Here is a 21,246-nt window from a genome sequence, read left to right on the forward strand (position 1 = left end):
CCAGTACCTGGTGCACACCTCTTGTCCCATCCATGCGCGCTACATGCCCCGCCCATCTCATTCTTCTCGACTTAATCACCCTGACAATACTGGGGGAGGAGTACAGATTTTTAAGCTATGTCTGATCTGATATGGGAAGATAATATTAAAATGTATCTTAAAGAAATATTATGAGAAAAGACTGGATTAAGCTGGCACAGAAGAGTGCTCACTTTGCATTTTCTGGGGGAACATACTTATGAAACCATAAAAGTTGGTCAGTAGCTTTGGCATCGAACTTTAATTGAAAATTGAATCAGTGCAGAAGTCAGATAATAAATCAGGGTGAGAAAAAGTCTGGAGGGACTGAGTAAAACCATGAGCAGTCGGGGTACTAAACGTGTGGGTCGATACGCGGGACCAGCCATGGCGCGCGTGCACTGCCCATAGTCAGCAATGTAAAATGTGCAATTTACGGCAGTGCGATCTATAACGACGTACTTGTGCACACTGATCACGCAGCAGGTGACTGACATCTGTGGGTGCGGGTCGCAACGTGGATGCTGGTCCCCGCATCTGAACTCTCTGCGTTTCAATGCAGAAAGTGTTTTTCTATAATTCTGTGGGGCAATTGAATATTTCCTGAGAAACTAATAGCCACTTATTGACGAATTTGGTCTTCTGGGAGTTGTAACGCCACGTTAGACATGTAGGTAGATACCCAAGTTTCGTACGACTAGCACTAAAGATGGAGGCAGTAAGTGCCAGTACATTCCTCCTACATGTATCTGTATCTTATTTAATCGTGAACATGTATTATTTTATCTCTGGGTATGAGACATGAAGACAAAGGCAGATCTGTTTTAATGCTATTCTTCGACTTGGTTCGATTTATAAAATTTCCTCACTTGGGAACACCCTGTATAATCTGCTAGCCAATAACAGAGCGTAACTTCTAGGATTCTTGCCACGTATCCTGTTGTCCAAAGCAAGGAACTGCGGCAAAGAACTTTCCCCCCGACTAAGATTGTAATTTTCCGATTTCATCAGATCTGAGTCCTGAAGGACGCAGGAATTGATCTGAAGCCTTCGGGAGTGGGTAGAGTCTCACTTGTCCTTCTTTAATTGCGTTCCTACTGACAACAGAAACAGCGCACAGAGGGAATTATCCAGTCTGCAGGCACCTGACTGAGAATGGAAATATCTTTATTTGATAGCAGGTAGATAGATGATTCATACATCTGAAGAAGAACTGGTTATTAGTAAGCAGACACTTAAATATCAGATGCATAGAGAGACATTTACGTGATTTGTTGATTAATTCGTTCACCGAACGAGTAATAAGTCTAAAATTCACTTCTTAGTGTGCACGGTGATGAACCTTCGTGTTCCATTAAGAAAGTGGGTTATTCTTTGACAAGCCAAGTACACAATCGACTTTTCAAAGAATATCTTGACTGTACAGGTAACATTTGCACAAGTCATCTTTTAAAAATAATAGCAATACACTTGTATGTCCATCAATTTAAAATATTTATATTTTCTTTAAAACTACAAACAATTCGATGGTAAATTATCATCAAAAATGTCTTGTCTGTCAGTTGGTTGAGAGAATTAAATGCAGGATGTTCGTTTGGTTTCCATAGCAACAGAAAGATTCTTACAGATCTCAAGCAATGTAAAATATGAAAGTGCATTGAATTTCTGAGCGCCTCGCAATATCTTGAGAAATCGTTTCGGTTTATGGGTGTCTGGAACAGGGAAAACGCGTCTCATATCTATCGGGAGGCTGAGGACGAATTCGAAGAGGTGTGGGTGGGAAATATGGTTTTCTCTCTGTATTCGCTGACGCATGACAGAAACATTTCACAGTCACCAGACAAACTCTGGCTTTTGTAAACTGTATCAGTTACATTGAAACAGATATTTTTGGGTACGTAGGCACGTTTTGGGGTTGAGATGATGAGAAAAGTTTAGAAAATAGACGACATCACATTCTCGCGAGTCAGTGAGCAGAATTTTTGTGTTGCCGTTCTCGGTGTGTTTTGGCTGTTTTCGGGGACGCAATTAAATGGAAGAAACGTCAGTGTTGAAGTCCCTCCTGGTGATTCTCGCGTTCGTTCAACTAGATGATTTCGCCCTCCCACGGATTCGAGACGCGGTTCTTCCATTACGTCTCCCGCTGCGAACCGACCCAGTCATCACACGCGACATCTCGCGAGTAGCGTCCCAACTGCGGCTTCAGTATTATTGCATCCCTGCCTGTAACAAAGACAATTATTATTATCAAGCGGGATTTCAGATTTTCACGGCGGTATGTCCGATGATAACTATCTTCTTGCTTGTTGCACCGTGTAGTCTGATAGAAGTTTACCGACGTTTCAGACACTCTTGTTGCATCCATCACGAATGGTACCATTTATTTTTCCTTATTTGATCCAGAATATCCTGTTTCTTCGTCTAATTCTTCCCCGTTCTTTTCCTGCTTGTATTTTAAATGTTTCTCCATCTTCTTCTTTTTCTACTCATTGTTTCTTTCTCTTTATCGTTTTCATTAAACCGGCAGTGATCTTCCAGAGATTTTCCCTTCCTCTCCAACAAATTCTCATTCTAATCTAAAACTTCTTGACGATGGTGAAGAGTCAATTGAATAAAAATTTACTTGGATATTATCCATCGTCTAGTAATAAAACGTAAAAAACGTAAAACGACGTTTCGGAGATGGGGCTCTATCTCCGTCTTCAGGTTCCTACTCAGTTGGGCCCACTAGATAGAGCTAATCCCCATCTCCGGAGATAGGGATTAGCTCTATCTAGTGGGCCCAACTGTGTAGGAACCCGAAGACGGAGATAGAGTACCATCTCCGAAACGTCGTTTTACGTTTTTTACGTTTTATTACTAGACGATGGATAATATCCAAGTAAATTTTTATTCAAATTCTCATTCTCTTTGTGCATTTTTCTCCAAATTCTTCTTCCACGTTGCCATCCGCGTGCTATAGTCCTTCATCTGTCTGATGTTAGTGATGTCTTGTGCCGCAGGTGGGCGAGTGGCGCTGGGTATGTGGCACCTCCTGGCGTTGTTGGCCCTTCCTTTGGCGAGGGGCGACGTCTTCACTCTCGGTTACCTGACGGGGTCCCAACGTCGCCGTGGGGATCACGAGTACGTGCGACCTGGTCTCAGCATTTCGGGCGCAATTACCCTCGCCGTGACGGAACTGAACTCAGGGCCGTTGGGTGATCGCGGACATCGACTTGAGTTTGTGGTGGCAGAGACGCACGGCGACGAACTGGAGAGCATCGCGCGCACGGCGGATCTCTGGACCCAGAACGTGGCGGCTTACATCGGTCCTCAAGAGACGTGCGTCACAGAGGCGCGCATGGCCGCTGCCTTCAACCTGCCGATGATATCGTATGTAAGTACACCACTCAGACAACCTCTGCGATAAAATTTCATTGATAAGTGGAAAATTTAAGCTTTCATTTTTAAACGTTTCGGCAGACAATTCAGTTTCCATCTTCAGGGCGAATATATGTGGGAGATTAGGAAGTCCTTATGAAGGTCTGATAGTAGGAGCGTAGAAACATGTGAACCAGCGTCCATGCATGCGTGATTTATTTTTCACTCCTGCATTTTACCAGGAGATGGAACCAGGCTTATTTAGCCTATTCCAGGGTTCCGTTTTCATACGCCTCCTAGTACAGATTGAGTTTTCGTTTCATATCAGCAGTCTTGTGCAGTTATTTTATTACATTCTAAAATCAGCCATAGATCGGGAAACCTATTTTAAATTCCCTTTAGATATATTTTTTATACATATGTGGTATATTCCACGCTTCAGTTCTCAATGAGATGTTCTGCCATTTTGCGTGCTCGTAAATCGAAATTGTTTGTTGCTAGGATACTGATGTTTCCAGTGATTCGCGTCGAGATTGAATTTGACATGAATCATTTTAATTAATAAAAATTGACATATGCTTATATACTTCATCTGTTCACGTGTTCAAATCTGCTTTCTCTAGTTGGGTGACTGTTCATACCCTCCAGTGACTTTTAGTGTGTGCCCATTTTTTCTTATGGAGTGTTGACGGAACCTTGTACTAGAAAGAAAACATAAATCAAGTAATCTGTCTTCCGGGATCTTGGGTCGCGTAGCGTTTTAGAAATGTACAGACTTTTTATACGTACTTACTGTCTCTTTCAACAAAATTCATTTCCCTGATGATGGCAGCGGTAAGCACCTCCGAAACGTTGGCCGGTACATCCCAGAAGATAGACACCTTTATGCTCGCCGCTGTGAGAATCTTAAATGTCACAACTCCACAACTCAGATATAAAATGGTTATTCAAGTTTTATTTTATTACTTGCATTCGTTTGCCACTAACACAGTTTTCTTCGGAGAGTCGGTGGTTATGCAAAAACTGTCTGTTTATTGCTTGCAGAACAAGTGTCAACTTGTCTCGGTCGACAGTCTCTTACTTTGCGTCTGTGTCTCTTGCCGTCTCTGTAAAATGAGTTCAGATATTCTCGCATCCGCGTTGCTCTCCTTACTTGTCCCTGTCTGACTTTACGCTGTTCCCAGAGATCAAAGCCTCACTCCAAGAGTTTGCCATTATTCAAGGGCTGTGCCGAGGAAATTAATTTAACAGTGGCGAAAACATACCACTTAAGAAACATTTCTAAAATACCTTTGAAGTTGGTGGAATATAGGTCTATGTGCATGGAAGGGTAACAAGGCTATGTAGAAGAGTGAAAAAGATTTGGGCATTGTACTTTTCGAAAAAATAAAAAAAAATTCGGATACAAATCTTAGAAATAAAACTATTTCAAATTGAAAGGTAATGAAATGTTACCCTTGAAATAAATGGCTTAGACTGTTTATTCTGATTTGATTATAACCACGTAATACGCTTGGTTGTTTTTGAAGCTACTCTGTACCAGACCATAGGTTTTCTTTATAAATCATATTTCGCCGACGATTTCTTATAACTTGGAAGTAAAAAAATCCATCGAAAAAATTTTAAATTAAAATCTCGCGATTACATTGACTGTCATGACTAATTGCTACAAAAACTGATTTTTGACAATTTTCTCTTTCTACCCATAAATCTCGGTCTATTCATCGCCACGTCCTGTGCACCAGTGCTCCATAAATTTTGCACTGAGTAGGACTGACGCATTAAACTGTAAGGGAAGGTAATGGTGTAGTCTTTTGCGTCATTATGGATTTCTGTCCGCGGCAAGTAATTTACGAGTCTCTAATCTGAATCGCGTGTTCGCCTTGCAAGTTGTTGACCCGCATACCTTCGCGTGCTACACACCCACATTCTAAATTCGTTGCTAGGTAGCATTAAATGTGTTTTTTGGGGGCTGGTTTTCCAAGTCTGCTGTCTTCGTATGTTTGTGCACAACTTAAGGACGAAGTCTTGTGACGTAAGACTCTTTTAATTCCTCGAATTAAACGCGTCAGGATTTGTTCAGCCGTCAGCTTTCTTCTGTGCATTACTCTGTAAACTAATGAATAACAGCAGTCAATTGTCTTCACATTCTCTCTTGTTTTCCATAATACAGAAACCCTGCAAGATTATGGCAGTGATATTTGTCTTTTATTTATTTAACTTAGTTGTTCGTCGTTTTCCTATAACAGAATTATACGTTACTATGAAAACATATCAATAATATTTTTGATGTTGGTTTTCTGGGATAAACGTCGCGTCTCTATGGCCTGCAACGTTGAGATATAAAAGCCCACACGACGTTAAAGTCCAGGACAACATCAAGATTTTCAGCGTCGTGAGAATATAAAATCTCATAAGCTTTGTTTGAATAAAGCCGGAATCTAAAATATTAACTGACCAATCAGCTGATTTTGACTTTAATATTTTAATGTTATCTTATATCAGTTTATAAAATTCTTCAGTGTGTCTACAAAGAAATGTGTATGTTTTTTCCCCACGCGTGCTACATGGCTAGCTGAACGAAATCATCTTTACAATGCTAAATTAAGAGTAAAAAATTCATAACTTCCTTTTCATATGACATTTTTCATTATTATACTGGTCTACTTTCGTGTCTTGAATTCAAATATTGTTTTCCAAATTTCAAACGTTCGTAACTCCAGTCCAAGTTCTTAAAGTTCTCTCTAGCCCCGTCACGTGCTGTTAAGTGAAGACTTGGGAACAAAAGTGAGCTAACCGGAAAGTTACAAAATGCATAATAAAAGTAATCTCACTACCACTTTTTAACACATATTCTGGCAAAACCACTTGTGGATCGCTGTGTTTACATTTGCGTTTTTTTTTACAATTTCTCAAGATTGAATTCGTTTTTTTTTCTATGTTTTAACGAAGTGTGGGTTAGCCCACTGTTGCTCCCATGTCTCCGTAATGTTTTCGCCTTTGATGTTCTGTCTGTCAGCCTAATAATTTTTGTTTAGCTTTGTCTTCCGTACCTCAGGAAGTTCCGTCGCTTGTCGACACGATCTGGTAGAATGTTAACACCAAGATGCCTTTCAGTCTCTCGAGAAACACTTATTTTTAGTAGATTCTTATGTCGTTATTAATCTATGATCGATGTTTGTCACCATGATCAAATTCTTTGAGTTTTAGAATACAGTGATGATTAATTATGATTCAATAAACATTCTTATCTTTTTCCACTTGAATTTTATAGCCTTGTTAACGAATAGATAATTGAATGTGGATTCCCTATAGCTCTGATTATAATCGACACTAAGCCTGTTAAACTAACTAGACTGAGCAGAGATCTCGAGAAGCTGTTAGTCGCTCAGATAGTCAAGAATTTCCTAACTTTTAACAGAAAAGGAACGTTCATTGACGTGTATTAGTATCCCACTCTGTTGTCCTTACTCTGAACTCAGTTCATCCATTTTAATATCATCCTCCTCTCTGCACATTGGTCTCTCAAATTGTCTTTTCCATTTCAGTTATATTTCCCATTGCTTAGGTCGTTTCAAATATTTCGTCCAAATCTGAGGCCATGGGTAACATTTCGCGACATGGTGGTCCTTCACGGTGGAGAATTGTTAACCCACGCCCAACCCCCTAGCTGGAAGAGGGCAGCTAGTGATGTAGCGCAAGTACGCGAGCATTGTCTATTGTAAATTAATAGCTCCGAAGTTGCCTGGGAGGTCTGAGTGAAACTACTAAAATCCTCAATGAGCTTAACCCAGAATTAAACTTGGGACTTGTACGACACTAATAATTACACTAACTGTTTTGTTATCTTTCCGCCTTCATTACTGTCGATGGTCAGGTTACCATGGTGATCATGAACTGAGATGGTGTGAGAGTGGGAGTGTCCTTGAGTGTACGATGTTATGACCAAAAATTTCTCAGTAGCATCTCCATCTTAAACTTTTTACACAGAAAAGTGTGCGGCAAGTATAGGATGGTTACAAAACAGTCTCACTTTTTCTTTCTGAGTCTTTTGTTGTGAAAATCTTTGATTGAAGATGGTTGTCCTGGGACGTTGCGTCGTGTAGTCTGGTTGGTGTTTAGCGACGTTTCAGCGGTCATTGCTACTTCTATCAACAAGGCGACAAGTTTTCGAATATCGGAATCCAGTGAAGAGTTGCCTACCCATAGAGGTTTTCTGAGTGAGATTTCAGGTTCTCAAGGCAAAGAGTTTAAAGATGACTTGTCTACTTGGTTGTTTCACCAGAGAGTATCGCTAGTGATGGAAGTAGCAAACACCTCTGAAACGTCGGTAAACTCTTACCAGTCTACACGGTGCAGGAGCCCACCTTCATGCTCGCCATCGTGAGAATTTTAAGTCTCACCGACACATTGACATTTCCTCGTGAGATTCAACGCTCCAGGATAAAATTCCGAGAGGAACTTTTCTTCGTAATTTTTTCACAGGACGTCTGTAATGGTGTCTGCCTCAGTTCCTCATGAAGTGTTCATTAAAGAAGAATGTCTTGCTGTAGAAATCTATCATTTGCGTCTTTAATGATCTTGACGAGTGTTCACTCCAGCCCCGTGCTTACTGTCTACTCCCAGTATTATTTTTGTTCCGTATAGACACTTTCTACAGTATCAATTGATAACTGTCAAGAATCCAGATGTCTTTATAGACCTCCTTGTTCATCTCTGATAATGTAAAGGGTGTGGGGGGTGTAAAAGCTGGCAGTAGGTAAAAAATACCAACATTTGAGATTGGAAACACGTGATATGCAACAACTATAGCACACTTTAAATTTTTCCTTGTTTGCCAAATAACCGAGTTCGTCTATGGTTCGGAACTTTCAGGGCACCATGTATGTATAGGCTATTGATTTTAGTTGCGAAAATCGTGATGTACTAATGAGCGAGCAAGTACTTGAACAAAAGTCCGCTGTTTGCTGTGGGAAAGTCAACGTTCCCATTTCATCCTAGTAATACCCCGAGAAATGTAACCTATTGCACTCGGCTGTCGTATGTTTTTATGTGAGCGTGTCTATTTATTTAACTCTATGACGTTATTTCTCCATATTTCTCATTCCTTTCTCTGTCTGTCGTAATTTTATCTTCCTTCTTACCTCTATCTTTCTTCCATTCCTTGTTTATTTTTCTACATTTGTATTTTCTTTCTTTCTGAGATTTTATTCGAGAAAAAAAAAACAAATATCTGTTGACCTCAAACTCAAAGCAGGGCAGTGCTACCAACATATTCTTACTGTTTTCATTTCGAATCAGTTCACTTTATCCGCTCACGGGGGGACATTGATATCGTTTATTTGTATTTGCTGATGACAATAACGCAGTAATTCCTTGCCAGCAAATTGAATATGTCAGTGGAACTTCCGAAAGAACTTTGTTTACTCGCTCGCATCGTAGCGTTCGAGTATTACAAGCATGAATATGGTTTCCCGCGGGCTACAACGGGGAAGTAGAACTGAATCTCGGGGGTGACAACTGCAGCAGCGGAAATATAAAATTTTTAACCTACGCCACCGTTTACGACTCCTTGTTATGATACGTCCGAGTAAAAATCCTTTAAAATCTTCCCATAGTACAGGAATAGCGCAATCTGGCGGGAAGCCAGCGAACCGAAAAACGAATTACATCTTTTTTCATCTCTCTCCGATAACAATCTAATTCATCACAATGAAATACATGATTATGATTTACAGTCTTGTGGGGCAGGCGTATAATCAGCAGAGTTCGTCTGTCTCCATGTTCCTGGCAAGTGGATAGATGGCTGAATCGATAGATGGCTAAGTCGATAGATCGGTAACAATTCCAGTAACGCTCGCCTTTTATCACAACAAGTTAAGAAATACACATTGTAACAATTCTGGCGTGCTCGCAAAGATTTTAGCTTTGGTATTTTGCGAATTTCTCCAACAACGTTGAAGTCAGGGTTTCCGCGCTTTGTTGTTTTTATGTATTTTTGAGGATTCCCGCAGGTGGATCCCCCAAAGAAAGTATCAGAAGGGGATTCTCCATCAAATATTTCCTTGTGATTTAAGGCAAAGAGGTCTTGGTATACAGTGTCCGTTATTTCAACCAAATTAGTGGAAATTGTAATATTTCAGAAACTTTTTGTAAAACCCTCAAATATGAAATTTGATAAGAATCGGTTTAGCGGTTCCCAAGATGTTACGTACTTGAAGACAGTCAGATATGGCGAAACTAACAGATGGATTTTTACAAAATCTGGTTTAAAATATTTCTAAATTCGCGTAGCAGAGCAAATCTCTTACTCGTACCGAGAATCGAGCCCATAGGCCAAGCCACCTAGGTTACTTACTCGCCTTCCCGGCTCTAAGGTCTGCCGGTTCTGTTGACCCGCGCGTTGGGCCTTGGAGCAGAATCAAACGTCCAACCCACTCAGTGCTTGTTAAATAGTCGCCTAAAGATATCCGACGTGTCGCTGGTTCGGTGCCAGGGTTTACACTTCACGCATCTTGGAGTCACAAGAAATTTGCTTGTATCCATTACTTCAGCAAAATTTGTGGATAATGAACCCAACACATGTTATCCAATAATATACTCAGACCAACTCCAACTCCCAAGTGTGCAAAAAATCTCTCCCAGGTGTGACACGTCAACATGTTACACAGTGCCGGTAATGTGACAAGCTTCTTATCCTACAAGGCCGAGTTAAACGCACATTTGTTAGTAGTAAACTTTTTTTACAATATCGTACGTATGGCTTGAGATCATAACGATAATTCGCAAGGCTGTGGCGTCTAGAGAGATTTTGGTTTACGTCCTGTAATAGAAACTGTTGTGCTGGTTTACGTGGTTCTCTTCAGTGCCCAGACAAATTCTGGGATAGTAGCTCGAAATATTAAATGAACTGTCAGAGATGTTTTACCCTCTGTTCTCGTTTATTGTCCGTTATATCAGTAGCTGATATTTGTCGTAAAATGTTAATAAACAGAAATAACTTAATTGAATAAAAATTTACTTGGATATTATCCATCGTCTAGTAATAAAACGTAAAAAACGTAAAACGACGTTTCGGAGATGGGACTCTATCTCCGTCTTCAGGTTCCTACAAGGAAACGTCGTTTTATGTTTTTTACGTTTTATTACTAGACGATGGATAATATCGAAGTAAATTTTTATTCAATTGACTCTTCACCATCGTCAAGAAGTTTTAGATTTGAGAAATAACTTACATAAAAAACAAATTTGAAAACCTACACTAGATTTGAAGTATGTAATGGTTTAATTTAATAAATTGTTTTTATTTTATTCATTGAATGTGTTTATATATTTTGGAACACTGTGTTTTTAGATCAAGAAAGGATGGAGCTATGTCTCCAATTTCCCACGCGCGTTCGTGGCGTCGGGCATAATTAAGTAGCTTTGGCTGAATTTTCTGACTTAACTTTTGTCTACAAAGAGCTTTTTTTAAATACTCTGCTGCAGAATATTTTGTACTACATGGCTCAGAGTTCACCTCTGTGCTTCAGATCTCCGATTCTCAAAAACGTCACCCACACGACGTGTTAAAATTCATTCACTTCTCTACTGACCACTTCAAAGCATTCGCCAGTCCTTTTCGTACCGTTTTCGAAGTCGCTTTGATCTCATCAAGGCGGTGCCGTGGTCTGGCGACTTTGTCATAAATAAAGAGTTCTGTATGAAGGATCACAGCTGTCTGTCAAAGCCAGATGTCGCTCACTTCAACAGACTGAAAACCTGACAACCGTTTACAGTTTATGTTCTGGAACCTGCGAACTACTGGAATGTTTAAAAAGAATTCTAACTAATGAGTTTCACAGAAAATTTGCGACCGCCGTAATGACCAGTGGGTGACGTTTCGGTACTTCATTAATAAACGTGGAGGGAAATTTTGTAGTATGAAGCTACTTAACAAAGTGAATATGGCTGCCTTCTGTGGTCTGGTAGAAGTTCACCGACGTTTCAGAGGTCCTTGCTGCCTCCATCATCAGGACAATTCGCCCTGATGATGGAGGTAGCAACAACCCAGACGACAGCCATATTCAGACTCACCTCAAATCCTACATACGTAATAAGGTCTTGGTGTTTAAATTCGGTTCGGTTTTTGTGTGATTTAAATTTCTGTAAATATTGTAGCAGTGAGGACATTTTAATTTTAAAAGGACTAGCATGTTTACGTAGGAAGATAAAAATTAGATGGTTATATAATATGTGCGTATGCAGTGATGGACCTTTGCGTTCTAAAAGAAAAAGATGGGAAATTTATTGACTATCGGAGCGTAGGTGGTCTCTGCCCCGTGGAATGGTTTAGAACTTTAGTTCCCGCTGTGTGTTGCAGTTCTGTATGGATTACGAAACGTCGGACAAGAGCCGATATCCGACGTTCGCCCGAACCCGACCACCGGACACTCAGATCAGCAAGTCTGTGGTTTCCGTTCTACTAAACTTCAATTGGACGCACGTAAGTTTCGGGGGATCCCGGGTTCAAATCTCGGTTCAGAGACCGGCTATCCTGACTCGGGTTTATTGTGATTTTACTCAGTCCCTCCAGGAAAACGCCGGGGTAGTACCGAAAATTAGGTCATGATCGCGTCCATCCATGTCCATTTCGAGACATTATTTTTTCTCCTGCTATTTTACGTTGTATAGACTGAGCTACTGGAAAAGCATCGTTAAATAAACTATGTATAAATAAATAAATATAAGCCATAAATTCTTATTGTGTATATGTGGTGGCGGATATGGACTTACCCCTTCATAAACAACATGAAAGACGAATTTAAAATAAACTCATATTTATTCTATACAACATAATTAACTAATAATGAATTTGAAATTATATGGATGAAACGTACATTGGCGTTTGAGTAGGAGCTAAGGTAAAACCACGAAATATCCCATTCTGGACAGTCGGTATCCTGGTCGAGATTTAAATTTGGGACCTCCCGAATACCAAGCAGGGGTTGTTAGTACTAGGTCTAGACGTTAATATTCTGAGCTGTATACCGTGTGAACTTGTAGTTAGATACCAGCGTTTCGGAAGGCCATATTGCTTCCATGTTCAAAGCTTAAGACTGAGACAGTATCTTCAGGTCTGATGATGTAGGCAGTATATTAATCTGAAACTTCACGTATAAGTGTACACGGTGGTTTTAGCCTAGAGAAACAAAATCTGTATTCAGCTACGGGCTCGGTTATGTTTGGTTTAAAATATCGAGCTTTTCTACTCGTGGTTTGAGCCTTATAATAATAACGCCATACTCAAGCACTGAGATAAGAGGGCAAGGTCCAGTGTTTACCCGCGCCCGCAGGTCGCCTTCTTCTACCTGAATTCAACCGACTCGGAGTTCCGCAAAATCGGCTCAACTATCCTGCAGGCTCTTCGAGCTGCAGCCATCACCGTGCGTTTTGTCCGCTGCTGGAGTACCGCGTACTACCACGTCCAGGGCTATAAGGACAACCCGTTCCTGCAGTTGGTACGCGACACGTACGGCGACACACGCAGTGAGTAACCAAGTTCATTATCCCTCGTCTTATTTTACCCTTCACCAGGTGGTGGATTAATTAACAACCTATGGAATGCAGGAAGTCCGAAGCGTTAAAGGCACCCATTGCCTCACGCCGCAAGTCTCAAGATTACAGTCGCGAACAGTACTTTACCCTCTTCTGTTTGTTATAATGTTCAGTTGTTTAATTTTAACCGTATAATCACAATAAAATATTTTATTAAATATTAAAATATTATTACTACAATTAACATTTAATATTTAAAATAATTGTAGTAATAATATTTTAATATTTTAATATTTAATAAAATATTTTATTGTGATTAGACGGTTAAAATTAAACAATTATAATCATCACAATATGACGCAACATTATCATCTCATAATGTTCAGTGTTTAAAACTCGGAACGATTTCAAAGGAAACAAATATTTATAAAAATTTCGGAAGTTTTGAGTGAGTTTTTTTTTTTTCAAAATAAATAAATATCTCCATCTCACGTGATTTCCCGGTCTGCGTCTCCTACATTGCATCTCTGAACCCTTTATTCTCACATCACAAAGTGGTCTTAAGTGAAAATGTATTGAGAAGTGTTGTGTAGGAAGATAATTAGATTTTCATCCGTCTCACGTTCATGAAGCATCCAATTAATTCTTCACTGTCGTCTGAGTGTGTATGTGGAGCTTCTTTATAGTAATGGGTCTATATTTTAAAGGCTCTAACTTATGAGATCGCTTGTGGTTGTCTGCAGTTGAACAGAGGCCGTTTGCTTATTCCTCGTTCAAAAGCTGCTTATCCATCCTATTCGTTCTATAAAGCCGGAACAAAAACACGTAGTTTCCATGGCAACTCGACGCCTTGGTTTATCTTGCTCAGACTGATAATTCCAGTTCATTTACAAGGGCAATTAAATGACTCCCTAAGAAAATAGCTGGCGTACCAGCTTCTCGAGAGCCATTTTGTGACGTCAGTTGTATATTTCTGTATAATAGGCTATGTGTATTATGCTGTGCTGATATCGTTAGTAGTAAGAGATAGCTTTCCGTTCTTGGAATTCTGCCAAATGTGGGAATAGTTACATAGAAACCGTTCCTGCCTCTATAGCCACAATTTTAATATTGTCAGATCTCAATATCGCTTTGATTTATGACGAAGTGCAGATTTTGTATCGTTGCCATATATTTTAATCATTCTTCTCTTTGGTGGAATTAATTTCTCGTTCTTATGTGCTGGTTCCATAATATACATTTTAATATTATCTTCCCATATACTCGTATATGTCTTCAGTTGTCTTATCTCTTCAGTTTGTATGAATTTATCTCCTTCCTATAAAAAAGCATTATGATGTTTGCATTATGAATTATATTTATGTTCATTACAGATTGAATAACGCTTGAATCCCAAGATAATCGCACGAAATTTCTATTTTGCTGGTCATTTTAGCGCCAAAGAAGTTTTGCAGGTGACGAGTGTTTAGCTGTGGTTAGATCCGTGGCAACTGTAAACTGCCAGCCGGAACACTGGGCTTATTTTCCTCCCGCTCGTGTCAATATGCAAAAAGACAGACCTCGTGTCTGCGACTCGAACTTTCAAACGATGAAACAGATTTGGTTTTGAGCGTGTTTATTTTCAATATCGGCATTATTTAATCATCGTACAGAAGGTTTCTTATGTGTGTTTCCTTAATGTTTTAATTTTATTCCAGTACGCGCAGAGGACTTTATTAGAAATAGTAACTTAAAAATCTGTGTCATTTCCAAATGTTTTACTCAGAATTTACAGAGATATATGAACCATATTTCGTACTCAATCAGTTCTGGGGTTAGAAATTATTTCCAAAAGTCTTTAAAGGACGAAAGTAATTTATATCTACCGCCTTCTTTAACACTCAGTAGCTGTTTACAGTGTATTTGTAAGTTAGCATTATTTTATTTGTAGTGTTCTGTCTGACGACAGGTCCATATGAACAGGATCCTTCCATCCTTTTCTCGGACTGGGACCTGTTCATATACGTTCTTGGCAGATGATCCAGAAGTGGTTTGCCATTGCCTTCTTCTGTGTGTGAATGGAGTAATTGTTGGGATGCCACGGAGGAAAACTCCGTGTTGCCTAGACCACGGCCTTGCCCAACACAAGTTATAAATTCGGGCACCGCCGGGAACGAACACGAGACCCCCAGGATTACAAGGCCAGCGTTCTAACCGCTAGACCACCGTGGCTATAAGTTAGCATTATACTGAGCAAACAGCAATTATTTCCTTAAACAACATTAACTACTTTACTATTTTCATGGAGGCGTGTTATATTCTCTCTGAATTTCTGACTGAATTTTTAAATAACATTTAGACAAGCTTCAGGCTTCAAATCATTACATCTGGTCGTAACATGAAGTATTTTGCTAAAAGAACAAATAAATTCTGAGCATGCGCGACTCACTCATCATTTTCTCGTAGACACTTCTGAGACATAAGTTTGTATTTGGAGAAGAAGTTCTTGAAACTGCACCGTGAAATTTGTCCGCAGATTCTGAGCAGAAACGTCCCAGAGTTAATGTCTTGCTTCCATAAATTAAACGAAGCGTTTAACCATGAAACTTTAACACGCGTTCAGAATATGTTAAATCATATTTCACTTTCCATTCTTAATTAACTCGAGCGTTTGGCTCTGATAACTTATTAAACGCTTTCTTGCTACAGTCATGTTTGTTTGACATTTCCGCTCGCCAGGTATTATTATCAAACAGTTGGTACTCCTGCTACATTCCATTACTGGGGGAGTGTGGTACAGCATAAGTAAAGCGAGACTTCGCTAAGTGCCTCCAGCAACAAATTATAAAGCGAAATTCTCCCCAGAGTGAACGGGTTCTGTGAAACTTTCGACGTTTATTAAATACTTGTGATGCGGTAGATATTGTATGATTTTGTATCAGAACGGATTTTTTTTCCGGGGGATAAATTAATAAACTTTGTCAGCATTCTGTTGTTTATTTCGTTAGACTAATTTGATACAATAATGGAAAGGATCTGGTATTTGTTGTTTTAAAATGGAGAAAAATGAAGAATATGTTTAGTGAATGGATATGATATGACTAGCAAATATTATGGCATTTTTGGGAACTGAATTAATTGAACACAGAGCATAATCAAATAGTTGTTGTCATGGAAATACGAGGGTAATATAGATGAATAATTGATCTAGTTACAGGTGATTGGATTACTGAGCAAGTTTTCGGTTTTAATATACTCGAATCATTTTTTTTTTAATTTTAATGAGTGTTGCATGAACGATTAAAAACTATATTGTATTTATATTTATATTATTTTATGAAGTAAATGATGGTTTACACGATTTGTTACTGGCTAATCAGAGATGGGGTCTGCAGTGGTCGCGCGGTCTGAGGTGCAGGCCATGTGCCGCTTGGTCGCTGGGACCGTGGGTTCGAATCCCACTCAAGCCATGGATGTTTATCCGCGTCTGTGTTGTGCTGTCCTGTGTACAGGTAGAGGCCTTGCGACGGGCCGATCCCTCGTTCAAGGAGTCCTACCGAATGTCTATACATCAAAACCAACGAAAAGTTTGGACCCGCAGTGCTCAGGCACTTGAAGAACGGGTCGTTCCCAGTATCCCAGTAATCAGAGATACTTCAAGAGGTGTTGTATTATGAATAAATACGAGAATACTAACTAGAAGCATTTTGGACAACATGGAAACTTTTTTTAGATCGATAAAACATTTAAACTCAGTACAAAAAAATTGTCTCCAAAACTTTCGTATATATATAAATATGATTTTAGATTAAAACTGTACACAGAATGTCACAATATGTGTATACACATTTAATGATTGAAATAAAGACATTTTAATAAACTAAATCATTACGTAAGTCAGAATTGGCACTTAGCGTATCTATCGCTGGAGTTCAAAATGACCACCTTTAGTTTCGTGGCAAAGTTGACAGCCGTGAATAACTGACTGACAAGCGGCCACTATATTATATATATATTTTTTGGGGACACCCTGTATTTACCCCATATAAAGACCAATATAAGTGCTGAATTGCAATTTTCGAACAACTAAAACCGATCAGACTGACTTTGATAATTAATAAGGGAGACACAGAATGAGACGAAGATTTATTAGTAATTAATTCAGAGACCTTTTGCTTTAACGCAGGTACAAATCGAGATACGCCGAGGTTAATAGAGACGCTTGGCGTTTTATCTGGTCGAAGCGACGAGGAATATATCGTCACTAGTTACGTGTGCACTTGAGGTTAGTGGAGTGGGGGGGGGGAAACTTAAATCAACTTCTTAGGCACTTAGTGCCAGCTGATAAAGTTGTCTGAACCGAGACGCAGTCTCTTGGAAGTTCCACTTCATATCTCGAGGATGCATGTGTACTTAGCACTTTTTTTAACTTTGTTGTCAAAAATTATCTGCTTCTTACAAGTTTCGTATCTTCGATTAGCTTTGTGAGCATCTGATTATTAATTGAACTGAGTGACGCAGGAATGGCGGCCGAAACTCACGGCAGTGTTGCTTCGAATAACTTAGATGGAAATTGTGAGACGCATAATTGTTTGTGTCTTTAATTCTAAGCAGTATTCCGGAAGACAGACGTCGTCTCACATTTCTCCGTTTAATCTACTCCTGATGCATTCGGACTACAAAGTACGTGTGTGAATGAACTTTAAAACCATCTTTGTTGTAAAGTTTTGCACTGTAAATATTAACCATAGATATATTCCATTTATTCGTTGTTTGTAGATTCATAACTAATTGCATTTTTATTTATTTATTAACCGGGATTATGTCTCTGATCTCTGTTGATTCTGGACCGAAGTTTATGGAATCCAGGCTTGAAGGGAAAATGTAGTTTTATTACATTCTTTATCCGTTTCCTTTCTTCATTATTAACATTACTGCTTTATCAAATTCTTCCTTTGTCTCGTTTGCTTTTTCTGTACTTCGTTTCCTCCTTATATTTACATTCCTTAAAACTTGTTTGAACAGTTACATTTCAGATGCCTGAAATTTCATTTCATGTTTAGGTTTGTATTAACTTTTATGAAATAGTGTAGTCAGTGCTGGAACTTTACATCAGTTTATGCAAATTCATTTTAATTTTTACGCCTTCCAGCATTAATGTTTATTAACATAAAATAACCCAATTGAATAAAAAAAATTCTTTGATATTATCCATCGTCTAGTGAATATAAAACGTAAAAACGACGTTTCGGAGATGGGACTCTATCTCCGTCTTCAGGTTCCTACACAGTTGGGCCCACTAGATAGAGCTAATCCCTATCTCCGAAACGTCGTTTTTACGTTTTGTATTTAGTAGACGATGGATAATATCCAAGAAAATTTTTATTCAATTGACTCTTCACCATCGTCGAGAAGTTTTAGATTTGATATAAAATAACCCGACAAATATCAGGATAAAATATGCAATAAATGCAAGTCTAACTGTACGCTTTGTAGATGATCTAATATGATTGGTGTTAGGTTTGTTTACCGCCCCTATATCAACTACTCTGAATATACCAAAAAGATAAATAACTCTTAACTTTTATTTAATAATAATTTAGAATGAAAATAGTTTTAAAATGTTTTATTTTTAAGTAGCTAGATTTTGTTTAGGTGTGTGATTCTGTGTTTCTATTCTTCACATCAGAACAATTCCACAGTTGGAACACCGTTGATTTAACATATCGGTTTTGACGTAAATACGTCTATAAGGAAGGGTCATTCGGCGAAAAAGGGAAACGAAAAAGTGTACCTAGGGAACGTCGTGTTTACTCGGAATTGTTGTTACCTAGGAAACATTTCATTACATTACATTAAAATACATTACGTACATTTCATTACATTACATTACATTCATCTACCACAAACCCATCTTAAGCGTAACTAATTCAAGTTAAATAAGCAAAGTCTTAATCAAACTTTACTCAAATGTAAAGCATGTATAAAGGAAATATTTAGAATAAAGCCAATATATAAACTTCCTTTCCGTATAGACGTATTTACGTCAAATTTTCCGGAACCGTGGTGCCACTGTCACTTTTTTTGTTTGACAACGAGAATTGCTTATTTAATTTGAGTCTGAAGCATACGAGATCGAAGTTCATATTTGTAGATTTTCGCAAATTTACAGCAGATAATTTACTGTCGATCAGTGAAAATCAATAATGAAAATCGACAATAGTTTCAACACGAAAGGCACTCTATAATGTTTATTTGGTGCTACGCGATTGAAGTTGAAAGGGGATTAACAACATACTGTCTCTTGTTTTGATTGGATCGGTCGATGTGAAAACGTTACAAGCGCCTCAGTTCTGCTAGATTTATTGTACATAGAATAACGCACGCAGAAAGGCGAATTGTTTACAGGGATTTTAATTTTGTTAAGTAGACAATTCTGTGGCGATAAAGAGCAGTCGGTTAAGGTAGTACTATGTTACATGTCTTCTGTGCTATGTCCGAGGAATTTCGCTTAGAGTTACTGGTCGCTCTGATTCCATTTTTTTATACTAGATCTGTCAGATGTTCTTTTTCGTGTTAGAACAATGAAATTATATTGTTATTCTTTTTTAACCGCTGCATTTTAATAGTTTTATAAAATATTATTTTATTTTATTTATTTATTTTTCCAGTACGTGAATTTTCATTAATTTTCTGACTAATGTCTTTTTTCCTGAAGTAGTGTCCTGCTCGAACCCGCCAACCCAAAACCACACGCGCCCGGCAGCCATGTTAGTAACATGGCTGCCGGGCGCCGATTTACGAGGAAACTTCGCCGTTGTTTATAAAGAATTGTGAGAGACGTCACGCCATTGTCTGACATCACTTCCTGCGTCTGCTGATGAGGGGTTAAGGACCTCGTCAAACGAATCTATTTTCTATTTTAAAACGCCTGAGCTTCGCTTCAGTGGACGTTCGTAGCTCCAAGAATACGTCGGTCACTGCCACATTAGAAAACAAATAATAATTTCAATATCTTCAGAGTGTTACAGAAAAATTCACGTTTATTTGCACATTGCGTTTAAGTCTGCAATAGTCTTTTAGCGAGATCATCACGTTCGTATTTTATAATTCAGTTACATGCTTAATCATTATCTCGAAATCGGTAGGGTTAGATATTTAAGTCGCTTTCGTGTTAAACCCTTAAAGTCTTTGCCTCTCTAACGTCGTATTCCTTTAGAGCGACAACGGAGTGTAATTTGTGGTACACGGTATCTTTCTAACAGATGTCACCCAGAATTTTAAAACCAATAATTAAAATGGAAGTGTTTAATGTATAATTATATGGAAGGTAACATTATATTAAAACGAAAAAAACATAGTTATAAAACCTCCCGGATCTTATTTTTAAAGGCATTAGTGTTTCCTCCACCTCAGAAGTCCGCAGGGTCACATTGTATTGTTGGTTCCAGGCCGTTAGGTAGTGTAAGGACTCTGAGGTGTAGAATGGCACAGTATTCATACCGAATTTAGTTAAAATCGATTGGGTAGCAGCCTAGGAGTGTAATATCAAAATTTATCTTTTTAAAAATGGGGTGTTAAGATTTAGATCGTATTAAAGTGGCTCACATTATTGTCCAATTGTGGGATTTTGTGAATACTGTGGCGATCACTCTAATTCCATAAAAGCAAGGGGAATATCTTCACCAGCTGGGTATCGATTATCTTTGCCAGAAAGTCCCTGAAAGCACGTGTGAAGTTTTATAGTTGTTTTTATTACAATGCCCACATCAGAGAGACCTTTAAATGAATGAAAACGCATTACACGAAAACATAAAATAATTCAGTGCGTCTTCTCTTAATTTGAATTTGAGGTGGCGACGTTTTATTTAATTTAATTTTATTGTGCCTGAGGTATTTTCATTCGACTTCGCCCCTCGTCCTCGACATTAGCGCGGACCCCGCATGCTCTGTGTGATTTAATTAGTTTATGTACTGTGAACTTCAAGATTGTCAACTCTGCTACGTAATTATGCCCACTTGCTCTGAATAAAACCAAATATTCCTACGAAGTTGTGAGAATATTAGTCCATGTGGTTCATGTGGATTATACTGTAATCACAGCGCTCCCTCTCATATCACGTAATTAATGTCTTTAATTTTAGGCACTAACAAACGAAATTTATAAAATCATTAAGAATTAAATTTTTTCAATCAGCGAGGAATGATTTAGGTAACCTAACACCGCCTGATTACCTAGAGGTGGTCTAGCGGTTAGAACGCTGGCCTTGTAATCCTGGGGTCTCGGGTTCGATTCCCGGCGGTGCCCGAATTTATAACTTGTGTTGGGCAAGGCCGTGGTCTAGGCAACAC

At 38.8% G+C, this 21,246-nt stretch overlaps 1 protein-coding gene across 1 annotated transcript in view; it reads left to right on the top strand.

Moving 5' to 3' along the window:
- The window catches only part of LOC110838352 (guanylate cyclase 32E), a 107,240-nt gene that overhangs the window by 63,250 nt on the left and 22,744 nt on the right, over positions 1–21,246 (top strand). The window contains exons 3-5 of the mRNA XM_022081466.2: positions 3,021–3,394; positions 11,741–11,863; positions 12,714–12,906. Of these exons, the coding sequence (XP_021937158.1) occupies positions 3,041–3,394; positions 11,741–11,863; positions 12,714–12,906 (670 nt within the window). The 5' untranslated portion in view covers positions 3,021–3,040. The remainder of the gene's footprint in view (positions 1–3,020; positions 3,395–11,740; positions 11,864–12,713; positions 12,907–21,246) is intronic.

This window comes from Zootermopsis nevadensis, unplaced genomic scaffold, assembly GCF_977971745.1.
Source record: "Zootermopsis nevadensis isolate Lab colony 2312 unplaced genomic scaffold, Znev_1.0 Znev_ptg000021l, whole genome shotgun sequence".
In the NCBI taxonomy this organism is placed as follows: domain Eukaryota; kingdom Metazoa; phylum Arthropoda; class Insecta; order Blattodea; family Termopsidae; genus Zootermopsis; species Zootermopsis nevadensis.